This window comes from Morone saxatilis, unplaced genomic scaffold (assembly GCF_004916995.1).
Source record: "Morone saxatilis isolate NCDOM2014 unplaced genomic scaffold, NCSU_SB_2.0 Contig14, whole genome shotgun sequence".
Taxonomy (NCBI): Eukaryota; Metazoa; Chordata; class Actinopteri; family Moronidae; genus Morone; species Morone saxatilis.
In genome coordinates, this window is record NW_023339696.1 from 19,986,481 (window position 1) to 19,999,535 (window position 13,055).

General features: G+C 39.7%; 1 protein-coding gene across 1 annotated transcript in view; it reads left to right on the forward strand.

Moving 5' to 3' along the window:
- Positions 1-4,874, forward strand: part of LOC118323214 (SH3 and cysteine-rich domain-containing protein 2-like) — a 27,303-nt gene extending 22,429 nt beyond the window's left edge. Inside the window, exons 8-9 of the mRNA XM_035655150.1 lie at positions 1,571-1,708; positions 2,614-4,874. Of these exons, the coding sequence (XP_035511043.1) occupies positions 1,571-1,708; positions 2,614-2,712 (237 nt within the window). The 3' untranslated portion in view covers positions 2,713-4,874. The remainder of the gene's footprint in view (positions 1-1,570; positions 1,709-2,613) is intronic.
- The last annotated feature ends 8,181 nt before the right edge of the window (positions 4,875-13,055 follow it).

A 13,055-nucleotide genomic window follows, 5' to 3' on the forward strand; every position in this document is an offset into this window, starting at 1 on the left:
CATTTTAGCTTCCACAGCTTTGAAACCGTGTGTACAACAGCTTTCTGTAGCAGTTTGATAATGTTATCTTTTGTGCTTGCACTCAACTCCTTTATTTTCTGCTTGCCACTCTCACTCTCTCACCACCTTCATCTATCCCACTCTTGTCTCTCTGTCCCCTTTTCTTCTTCTCCACCTCAATCACCTCCTCTTTCATGCCTCCTTTTTTCATTTTTCGTTCGCTCTTATCTCTCTAGTCGGGTGGATCGGTGCAGGTCAACAGATGACCCTAATGAAGAGTGGTGGAACAGGTGGGTAATAATCATTTACAAACATCTGTGGTGCTGCTCTGCCAGAGTGTGTTTCTGATTGGTGTGTAGCTGTGTTCTTGTGTGCATAATGTGTATGTGAGTGTACAGAATTATGCATGTGCATTTATTGTGCGCACATGTTAATTTAAGTCTTTAAATCACCTCTTTAATGCATAACACCTGCTCCATTTTTGCCTGTCACAAACATGCAGGATGCCACAGACAGAAATAGAACATAATTTTCTCTGAAAATTACTAAGAGTTTAACATAATGAACCTGACTAGTGTTGCAACCTGAAAAAGCTCTTTATTGAGTCTGTAATGAGCTTCACTCGGTCCCAATGGAAATAAATGTGCATCTGTGTGTGGTTGTGGTGTGGTGGTGTGTGTGTGTGTGCGCGCGCGTGTGTAGGTGTGTGTGTGTGTGTGTGTTCACAGAAAAAGGAAAATGTACGCAGACTTAACTGAAGTGCAAAGTCTGTTTATCTTCTATTGGTGGACCAGTATTTACTAGCACTTATTTAGCCTAAAGTGAAGTAGCATCTTGTCATTAAACACTTTAATAATTTGTGTATCATCTGTTTATTACTAATGTACAGCTTGTGATTCACTTCAATAAACGCATCAACACCTGAGGTAGATGGGTGATAAACAGTGAGATGTGCTGCATAATAAGGTTCAATAAAACATTATGTTTTCTCCAGCAAAGAAGGGGCCACAATTTGCTGTTGCCGCTTTTCTTTAAATACACGTTAAACAAATCTGACATTGAGATGAAGTTATTTCTTGTTTGCATATCATAATATTGCCCTGTGTTGTTTCTACACTTGGCTCTGCAGCCACAGTGATTCATCCCTGCGTAGACAGAAATGTGTGGAAGTGTGTTGCTGTCTGTCTCACTTTGTTTTTCATATCCCATTATTATTCAGAATGGATGGCGACAAAAATGGCCTTTCTGTTTTAACGGTCTTAACAAAGGATGACAATGCTAAAACATGTCAGTAAAGTCAGCCAGTCCAGACTTCTCTGTCAGTCACCTGGCTCATTTCAGACCTGTGCAACACATGGCCAGCCTTGAAAAAAACAATGAAATATATAAGGACAGACACAATGAATCAGTGGCCATAAATAATACAACCAGCTGACACTAACTCAGAACTCAGTCTCACACTGAATATGAGACTAAATGACTTGAAGTTGATATTGCTCTATATAATAGTCATCAAGACACTGAGATACATTTCAAATGTCTGTTTGTGCTGTTCCCTTATGTTTATCAGGGCAAGAGTGGCGACAGAGTCGGCTTCTTCCCTGCCAACTTTGTGCAGAGGGTCCGGCCAGGAGAGAGAGTGTGGCGGGTTGTCCAAGGCCTTCCAGGCAACCGAGAGAGAGGACATATGGCCGTGAGGGAATCCCAGGTACACCAGTATTATCATACTGTCACTGTTTTTATTTTTTGGTTCCTCTCATTTATGTTTACAACCCCAAACTACACTGACATTTTGGGAATCTGAATAATTTGTCACCTTGTTAAGTTTGTGATAAGGTTCTATCTGTCTATTTGTGGTACCAAATTTATCCTGTGCAGAGTTGCAGGGGGCTGGAGTCTATCCCAGCACACACCGGGTGAGAGGCGAGGTACATCCTGGTCAGGGTGGGATCAAAAGATTGGCACCAAAATTATCTCTGTGTCTGTGTGTCGATACTATAAAGCTCATCATTTCCACTTTAGAGACCTTGAGCAAGAAAATGCATATATATATTTTTTAATTTTAATTTAAATACATTTTCAACCACAATTTATATCCCTACTCCCAAAACTTGAGTTTCCTCAGCACAAGAAGCTGTGCACAGACACCATAGTTTATAGAGTATTGTAATTACAAAATAAATAGAATCGGTTGCTGATTATGCTCCAAAACCATCTAAGTAAGTTAAAATAATGGATTGTGTTATAAAATAGTGTTTACCTAGATTTTGCATTATTATTATTTGTGATTAATTCTGACAAATCAATTACAATGAGTCAGTGCAGGCAACTGGCATTAACTGACAGCGTGTTAATTCATTCTGTTGGCAATGTTCATGCAAATACATGTATCAATAGAAAGATTATATACTTAGACACATTTTTTCTGCCAGAATGGATACACGTGTTACCTGTTGGCAGGAAACAAGTATATACTCACCTATGTTCTTGGAGGTCTATTAATGTGTCAAATACCAATAGAAATCATTCTTGACAGGTAAATCCGGTCCTACATTTTAGTATCTGTTACTTCACAGACAATAGAGCAACTCAGTTTCTGTCTCTTCCTTTTAGATCTGTGTGGGAAAGCTAGAAGACGGTGAGGTGTTCCTGAAGCTGAGCAGTGGAAAGAAGAGAGGTCTGGTCCCAGCTGACTCTATAGAGGAGATCTGAGCCCTTGTGTGCACATCACCATCCTTCTACTTCCACTTCCCCCTGGGACGCACCCATCTTCAAACTATCACCACCACCCCTCCCCCATCCTCCCCTCGGCACAAAGATAGCCGCAGCCTCTCCAACCAGTCCTGACTGACTTTAACCAAACACAGATAAACTGGATGAAAAACAAACATGAAAAACCTTTGCAAAGAGCTGGGACCACAGATGATCAGTTCAATTGGTTTACTGTCTTCAATAGAGTCTTTAATAGAGTGTACAGTTATGGAGTAATCCTTCTCTTAGAAAAGAACTGTTCTCAGCAGTCTAGCGTTGCTGTAGGTTTATCTTTCCGATACAAAAATCTATGTTTAGTTAGACAAAGGGTGCGCAAGTCAAAAATGCTTCAAATATGCTTGCTGGATGCCAGTTCACATTTTGTTTTTCCTCATCAAAACGACGTCTACCAACGTGGGAGGAGGCTGAGTTCTGTAATGGGAACATGATGCTCAGTGTCCTTTTCTTGTTTCTACCCACTCCATATGTCTCATCCCTATCTGCTCATGTCAGGGTCTCTGGCCTGGGGACTGATACCAGCTTCATGTAGACTGGTACACGGCATGAGGCACTCGCCAAGGACAGCCACTGCCAGCCAGAGAAAGCTACTGCCACTCAGACAGACCGGAGAATCAGATGAAAGGAGTGCACACAATCCAAAAATCCCCAGCAGTGTCAGGCTGAGTTATAACTGCACTTGCTAACTTGGGAGAGCAGCAATGAGAAGATTTTCAAAGGACAATTGGAAGCTCTGAGGATCTTTTCACAGGAAACTCAAAAGCTTTTTCTCCTGACTTTTTCAGTGTTGGTAACTCAGAAAGATCAGCAGTTTTAAGAAGAGATTATGCAAGAGAAAGCTAAAGGAGATGAGATTAAACTTGCGTGTGAGTCTCGCTAGGAAAACTGGGAGGACCATCTCTCCCTCGTTTGGCTGGTTGTCATGAGCAATGAGCAAAAAAAGTGTCAAAATCTCAAGTGTAGCAGTTACAAGTGGCAGGAACTGTTCTCCTGTTTTCATATAAAAGAGCTCGGCAGGCATAAAAGGGTTGGTCTTTGAGTAGACTGACTGAAGAGTCGCAGCGGGTGTTGCATGTGTTGAACAGCATTTTAACATGACTTCACCAGAGCTGGAACAGCGGGGAATAAACTGCAGCCAGTCTGCCAGAAAAACAACACAATGGGGATCTTTCTGACCACGACAAGGAGTCTAAGTTTCACTGACAGTTTGGAGAAGGACACAAGAAAACAGAGGGTGGAGGAGGTGCAGTGAGAGGAATGACATCAGTGTTGAAGCGTTATGAGTCAGTGTGTGCATGCAGGTAGTGTTGTACCCATGGGTGCAACGAGTCATCATTGATCAAATGTCAGTCTGTCATCTTCATCTTCCACTCCCTGTTTGGTCTCTCTTGTCCTTACTTTATTGTTATGACTGATCAGTTATGACATAAAGTGAAGGCATTTTTTTCTTGTAGGTCCTGTAAGTATACATTTGATGGTTTCTTCCATCGATTCATTCATTACTTATTTAACAAATGTGATGCATTTCTTTGAAAGAACACCTTGTTCCAGAGAGAGGATACACACACACGAACATAAATGTAGGATTGAAGCACAGAACACAACAGTAGATTGATGGCACTACTAATTATGAAATAATTTAACTCATATGTCTTCTTTCAGAGCACAGAGATCTAGCTTACATGTTCCTTCTTTAGTCTACATTTCAATATATGTGAAAGCCTTTAGAGGCTGTGAGAAATAAGCTTCTCTTCTTGTAATATTGAGAATAGCACTTTATTTTGTGTCATCTGAATAATACTTTTAGTTGAGGTATCTCCTTCATAGTGATAGCTGTCATACTTTAGCTGCAACATCACTTCACTTCACTTCACCATTGAGCTCTTTGGGCTGATGGCTTGTCTTTGTACGTCAGATGTTTCTGAAAGTCAAAAAATATCAGAGATGAAAGAAAACTGAGAATTACACAGCAGCAACCATCCTGGAGAAAAACGGTATCAGAGCAGAACTGGATTTATGATTTTACCCATGTAAACACTTTGTTATCTTGCATTGCGCCTAGTTTTATGTAGCGTCACATGTTCACAACTTTGAGAATTCAAAATGTAAAGTATATGTTTGGATGTATCCTGAGTCCAGAGTCATTGGTTGGACACATACCTCAATAAAAGAACTTTACAAAACAGTCTCTGCCCTTTTCATGTGCGCAGTCTGTCACAAGATATGCACACTGGCACTCTGCAGATACTCCTCCATGTGTGTGGGTTTAACATAGGTCTGTATGATAGCAGGCACATAGCTTTTGGTGTTTTTCTATATCTGTAAATATATTCTGGGCCTATTAAACCCAAAGATAGCATGGAGCTTTTAAATAAGGCCGCTTTAATGGCAAGTTTCAGTGGCAGCCATGCATAATGCATCACCCTCCATCCACAAACACACACTGTTGTGCACAGAAGAATGCCAAAATGATGCTCAAAAAACAACCGCAATATAAATATCATGTAACGCTGCTGGATGCAGAATATTTCAGACCTTCTGATTTAATCACACACAGCTACATAAACTAAAGAATCAAGTCAGTCAAAATAAGGAAGCCAACACTAATTGGTTTTCACTGATTTGGTTTTATTTCTACCAAAATTTTAAATTTAATCCTCATTCACTTACTCAGTAGTGAAATTAGTTTGTCACCACAGCAAACTGGCTAGAGCAGTCTGTTCAAGTGTATGTGCAGAGGTGTACTCACAAACTGAAAGACCTTTTTGTATTTTTTTTAGCTCCATATTGCTCTATCAATGACCTTTTCTAAATATTTCCTGGACAGATTGTGCTTTTCCTGAAAGATATATACTTAGCTTGCAAGGCTGCATTTGTATCTGTTGGTTTTTACTCTTTAGCATTTTTCAAGGTTTATACAGAAAGCACTATTCATGCAGTTTGTCTTTATTTTTTCCCAAACAGACGAATGTATTGAATATGAAGATTACCTGTACAGTGTGTATACAAGTGTGTGCCTTCTTTGTTTGAAAGTGAGTTAAGTGGTACTGTAAGTGTTCTGCATTATAAGTCACAGTTGGAGCAGAGCTGTCACTGTTTTGCATCATATAAACTTCTGTTTTAGAGTGTAAACACATAGTGAATTGTTACCATGCAACATCAATACTTAACCTATATATAATCATAAACTCTTCCAAAACATTACTTTGAGAATCTGAGCAATCATAAATGGCTATATACAGAATACTGATAGAGATGTTGAAATCAGTGATTGTTTAGGGGCCTTTTTTGGAGTTCTGAAGGATCCACATTCTGACATGGAGCTGCACTTGCTAAGCTGCTAATGTTTTGACATTACAGTGGATAAACAATGACAACCATTTTCTTTTTTGGCTGAACTTTTCACTTTTAAGGCCAACTCTACACTGTGTATGTTTGATTTTTGAGTGTAAATTTGGGTTTGTTTGACACCAGCTAGCACCAGCTAAACAATAAGTATCTTGACAGTGAGGATCTTTATCTGGTTGATGAAGCGACTGAGTTTTGCCACCAATAGTGACTGCTATACCTCTATTAACGCTTGACAGTGCTGCCCATCTGCTGTGACTCAGAGCACGGCAAGTCCTCTCAAGCTGATGAAACTTTGCCAGTGTGGGAGAGCGTTGTTGAACAGTCTACTCTAATCTTCTCATTTCATTTTTCTGGCTGGATCTACCTCTCTCATTCACTCCCTGCCTTCTTTCTTGCACTTTCACTTTACAGATGTTGACGCAGACCCTCACACTCTCCCCTGTCTTGCACACTCTCTTTTAATCTTCTGGCTCAGTCTCTCTTTCTGTCCCTCTTCCAATCAGTTTCTGTCACTGCCTTCATGCCAATGTCTCTGTTTCTTGCATCAGTCTGGCTGAGTTACACTTGAGGGAAGCAAACAAGGGCATGGCTGTCAATTTTCTTTCCTCTTTTTTCCAGCTTATAATTTTTGATATTACTTATGATTACATTTTATTGTTAAGGAGGCTTTATGTGCACTCACCTCTCCTGATTTTATTATGGAAAAATATGTAAGGAGGTGGGAAAGCTGCTAAAAGTAAAATTGCCTATTAATAATGCCTCATTTCTGCTGGCTGCTCCAGCTCAGCTTGGCTATAACATCAACTTTCTAAGGTAGTAAAGCGACAGGAGGGGGACAATTAAGGCCAGGTGTAAATGTGGTTATTTTTTAAATCTGGCCCAGCGTCATATCTGGCCGACCCTGCACAGACCCTGCAGGGGTTTGCTTGTGCTCCTGTATAATAAATGTCCACTATCATTATTCAGAATGTCCCCTGCTGTTGTTATTACGTCTCATGACCTTTCGAGGTGCCTCCAAGCAAGTGTCACGACTAACAGCCTCTGTGCCTTCTGTCCCGGTCCAGGTGAACATAGAGCCATAACATGAATAGAAAAACACAGAAAGAGCAAGAGAGAGAAAGGAAAAAGAGACAGGTAGGGCAACAGAGAGAGACGTAGAGAGAGCATCAGCTGCTGCTCTGAACATTGTGTTCCTCCTCTTTTATCTGTCATCCATTTGGTTCTTTTTAGTCAACATCAAGCTGTTTGTACTGTGTTTTGCTGTAAGTTCCAGTGTGGTTTGGGTGTGGACCAGAATCACAATATAAGGAATAAGAACAAACTAAACCTTGTTTTCACAGCTATGAGATAGAAGCTCACTACAACTGAACATCTTCACACTGTGCCGAGCTTGGTCGACAGTTCAGCCTCTAACTGATTTTAGCTGGAAATCTAATTCTCAAAATCTAAATGTAATTACTAGTGTAAAACAGTCAGGTTTTCTTCTTGCACATTAGGTATAATGTTATCTCAGAGCTACTGGATGTCAAGGTGACATCCACAGTGGCTGAGTTTTCATCAGAAATGAATGGATTTCAAAGTGAGTCACTGATCAAGCTGTTCAGAGGCTGAATGCCTGGTTACTGTTAAAGAAATAGTTCATATTTTTTAAATTGGGTTGTTTGGTGTACTTACGTAGTGTATACAGTAGACATCTCAAAATGTCAAACCTTCTTTTTGCAAAAGTAAACTGTAGAACAGCTTAATATTTCTCTCATCAGTTAAGCATTTATCAGCACAAAAGTGTTGCTAAGCTTCACAAAAGACAGTCAAGTGTAATCAATGCACAAAAATAATAATTGCTTAATGCCCCTAGAATCAGCAAGTAGAATCATCCAATACAAAAAATCATCAAGAAATACCTTTTAATCAAAGACAAATGACTATCAGTCCATGGCAGCCTTATTCTGTTTTATTGTTTTGTTTCATTTCTAACTAAAATAATGTATTAAAAATCATAACCAGGATTCAATACTGATAATCACTATCGGAACTTATACCCAAACCTAATCCCTCATTTGCACATGACAGCAATGTCAATAATGTAAACTACAAGAATATAAATTAGAGTTATGGAAACGTCACACATATATTTACCATATTCTTCTTCAAATTCAGAGCAAAACAGTTCTGATCCACCCATCTCAGCCACCACCCATCACCCACCAGTACACACACATACACACACACAGAGGCTCTCCCCTCCTTAGTGTTTCTTTTTATAAGTATGCAATTTTCACACTTTCTGTTTCTAGAGGGAGGAAGTGAGCGATTATCAAAGCAAAGCAAATAATGATAAAAGCAGCTGTCAGGGGAATCCAATTGCAAAAATAGAGCTGATTAAATGAATAGTCATTCTAAGAATAGCAGGTAATCACAGGTTGCCAAAACACACACACACAGACACACATAGACCTTTCACTGATACGGGCTGACAGAAGCATAAAGAATTATTTCTTCAGCTGTGACTACAACATACCATTACCCTTTCTACTTCCCCCACACAGGAACAGATGCAGTGCAATAATCTATCTTAGACATCAAGCAACTACACAAAAGTAAACATACAGTATTGGAAGACAATATATATAATACTGTAACATGTATGTAGTTTATGTAGGCACAGGGGCGGGTCAAAGTTTATCATCTCTTTCTTGTTTTACATCGCCACAACTCCCATTTCCTCTCTCTGTATTAAACATAACACAGGAGAAGATAAAAATGCCATAAAGGGCTGACAAATGCCAATGCTGGACAATCTTGTTTAATAAAACAAACCTCAAAGACACACTCAATGACAAACTCAAGGCTAAAGTGCATCGAGTGCACACAGTCCATAAAGAACAAATCTGGAAAGGCAAAAAAACCAGACCGCCTTGGGACCACTGATCGTCTATTACTCTCACTGAAACAAAGCTTATGCAAGACATGATACCTCTGTCTTTCCAGCAATGTGGGTGTGTAAATCAGGGATTAAGGAGTGCTGTGTGACAAAGTAGCAGAGAGCCATCAGAAGGATAAACTAAGTTTTGGGGGAGATTGGACCACTGGTCAACTTCGCTTTTAGGAGAGAAGAATATAAACATCATCCTTCATGTGTCCGGTAGATTGTTTGCTCTGGTGCTCTCACTGCTTACAGTTGAGCATACATCATGATGAGCAACTGCTGGTAACAATCTCATAAATGTGATGGTTTTGTGCGTTTTTTAAAATTAGATTTTTCTTTAGAGACATGATGCATGTATATTGAATTGGAGTGCACTGTTGGACATTTCATTATTTTGTTCCCTGAATTTTGAGGATACTGCAGACTGCTAGGGGTTTAGTACAATGTTCTGTCCAGTTACATCATTTTAAATGAAACCTGCAAACGTTTTTTTGTATTGAGGGAAGTGGAAGCAAGTTCTGAAAACAAAATTGACATATCATCACCTTTTAAGTTGACATGTCTGACTTGCTTGCACTTGTACAGGTAAGGAGCAACATTATAATTAATTTGAAATCGCATTTATGTCCAATATTTACTCTCTTTTAGCTGTTTTTCGTCTCTACCAACTCCTGTGGGATTTATCTATCTCTTTAGCTCCACTATGTTCACCAGCTAGTCGCTGACTGTGTCTGTCTAATTGTACCCTTATGATGGTGCTAGATGAAAAGGATCACTGAACAGATTACAATTCATCATAAGGGGGACATTGAATGTGTGTACAAATTTCATTATATCTAAACAGAATTACATCTCAATAATTCTTAGTTATTTCAACAAAAACTGAAAAATGAGAACTTTGTGGTGGCACTAGAACAAAAGCCAGGAGGTCACCAGGAACTGACTGGCAACCATGAATGTCGGTACAAAATTTTGCATGCCAATACATCAAGTGTTGACATATTTAAGTGAATAAATTAGAATTTTGCCCGGCTGGTGACACTACAGGAAATATGAGAAGTCATGCAAATGCCTCTTCAACGGAAAGGAGAATGTCTGTAGCACACAACGACATTCCATTCATAAGTTTTCAAGGTGTTTCACTGTGAACCACAAATGTTAACCTCATGGTCATGCTGGACCAATGGTGAGCAGATCACCAAAGTCAGCTGGATTCATCCTCTGGGAGCCACAAATGTTAGTGTAAAATTTTATGGCTATATCAATCCAGCAGTTGTTGAGAAATTTCAGTGTGAACCATAGTGGTGGACCTACTGACAGACTGACATTGCCAAGCCATGCCACTAGCCTAGGCTGAAAAATAAGCTTTCTTACTTGCAAAATGCAAGCTACATTCTTATTCTCTTGACAAAGTACATGCTAAAATGTAAGTATGGCACACTAATCAACAACAATTAAGCCACAATACATGCATGATTTTGTTGCCTTTATTAGTCAACAGGTAACTACTGAACAGATGGACAATTTTCCTACAATTTTCCTGATTAATTCTTGTAATAAGGCTCTTGTTGTTTCCCGTCATCTCTGAGGAGGCTGGCTGCAGATGTTTCTTAGTAGCACAGCAAAATCTGCAGTTGTCAATAGCAAATCCTGCAAGTAGAGAGACAGGATGGACAGGTAGACAGACAGGTAGCTGGGGAGGTCAGTCACTCCATGGCCAGACAGGAGTCAGAGGTTATTACAGATATGATGATTGGAAGTGACTGACAGTCGAGGAGGGACATAGGCAGGGAGGCTGATAGCTTCAGCGTCCCTCTGTGGAAAATAATACAAGGAGACGTTGGTCTGACTGTGATTCAGCACTCAGTCAGTAATGATGACTGATGCTTCAAACAGGTTACTGACTCATCAGTCTTCTTCAGTGTCTCATGCCATTAGCGGGGCAGCTCACCCAGTGTGCTCTGCCCCTGATCAGTGCTGATTAGAGATAGACTAACATGGACGCCACGCTCCTGTGAATCAGTGATTGCCCTACATTTGTTTAAAACATTATTCCTCTAATTAAAGTCAACTGTGACCCTGCGTCCCCCCATGCACACGTACACACACACACACACACTGCGTTAAATGCTCCATTAATGAAACATGAGCTTCACCAGCCCCACTGAGCCCTCTCCCTCTCTTGTTGTTGCTCCTCTCCAGTTTGCAGCCAGAGGCATCGCTACTGGTAAAGGGCTGGTCTATAAGCTGGAGCTGCTGCAGCACACACACCCAGACAAACACACATGGATGAACTGTGAACAACTCACGCCATCCTTCTCTCCACACAGCTGACCTTTACTTTAGTCAGCAGATAGATGAAATGAAACTGTGAGTGCCTGGCAATGCAGAAGAAGAAGAGGCACCCCTTTAAGACTCCGTCTCCGTCTTAAGACTCCTAAGACTTGTTTCTCATGTATATATACAATTAAAATGCCTATTTATTGTTTATATTCAAGCCATTGTGACTGTCAATTAACTCCATAATAAGCCAATTCATCCATCATATTTTCCAATTTCACACCTATTTAAAAGAAAGATTCCAAAGTCACGATGAGAGGCCAGAACCCACATCAATATTAAATGAATAGTTCAGTATTTTGGGAAAAAGTTCACGTCTGGAGAATTAAATGAGAAGATCAATACCACTCTCAATTCTGTGCTAAATGTGAAGCTACAGCCAGCCACCAGTTTGCTTAGAGACAGCTTGACTGGAAACAGCTTGACTCTGTGTAATTTGATATTCTCTATTTATGCAGTATGAAACATATCACCATTTATGTATTTTATTCACATCTGAACTCCCATATTTCTCAAAAAAGCAATTAAACAATGCTGCTTTCATATTGTCATAATTTAGAAATTCCATTTGCTGCACAAGAACTCTGGGAACTAAAAATAGATTTACCAGCCTCTAAAGTATAATCTGAGATAAGGTCTTTGTATTCTCATTCTACCGTTACTATCTTCTATTTTGTATTTTTGTGTTCATGTTCTGTGCTTAACTTCCACTTCATTTTATCCCTGAGTTACTTTTGCTACTACGATGACTCAATTTCCCCAAAGGGATCAATAAAATGTCTTTCATGCAAAACTGCATATAAAACAGACTTTTCTCAGACTGTTTGTAACCTTTTCCTCCTATCTATGCTATTGAGCTCATGTAAACTAATCATTCAGGATTACATGGCTGTTAATTGAACATTGGCCCACCCGCTGCTCTGTGTGCATTTTCCTTGACGATGATTAAACAGCAGGTTAATATCAATCAGTAACTCCTTGTACGTCTCACACAAATGCAAGACACTGGCAAACACATACACAAACTTCAGCTAATGAAAAATGAATAGAACCAGGATAGAGACGTGGTGTGTATCAACATTTAATCAGGTTCTCACTATTTGGCAGCTTTGATAAATGATTATAAGTGCTAGAAATTTTGGCAGGTCATTTTAATACAAGGTTGTAAAACAAGGTAGCTGTCACGTTTCCTGATTGCTCGCTTGCAGCACTTTTAATCACTAGTGGAGCTTGACTGGAGCACAAGACACTTATCGGAAGCCAGGGTTTGATTGATGAGGCAACAAACACGGTGAATATGAGGAAATAGGGACAGCGGTGGATGTTGTGATGTGGATGTCAACAAAAGGAAGTGTAATCAGCCCTAAACTGTCATCTCTGGTTATAAAGTTTTATCTCATGCAACACAGATCAGAGGCTAAGAAAATCTCATCTAATCTGATCCAAATGACTCTCATAGTCTGCCAAGTTAAATCATGATAAGGCCTCATTTTGAGAGATTTTTTACGTTCATTATGCAAAACCTTGTCACAGTAAAGGAACAATATAGGATTTCTTAACCTGCATCATCAATCCATTCTCAGCCTGTGGACATGTGACTCACTGCAATTCAGTGTCACTTTAATCTGGTGCTGCAGAGCTAACTGCAAATTCGCTCACCTTATTATGC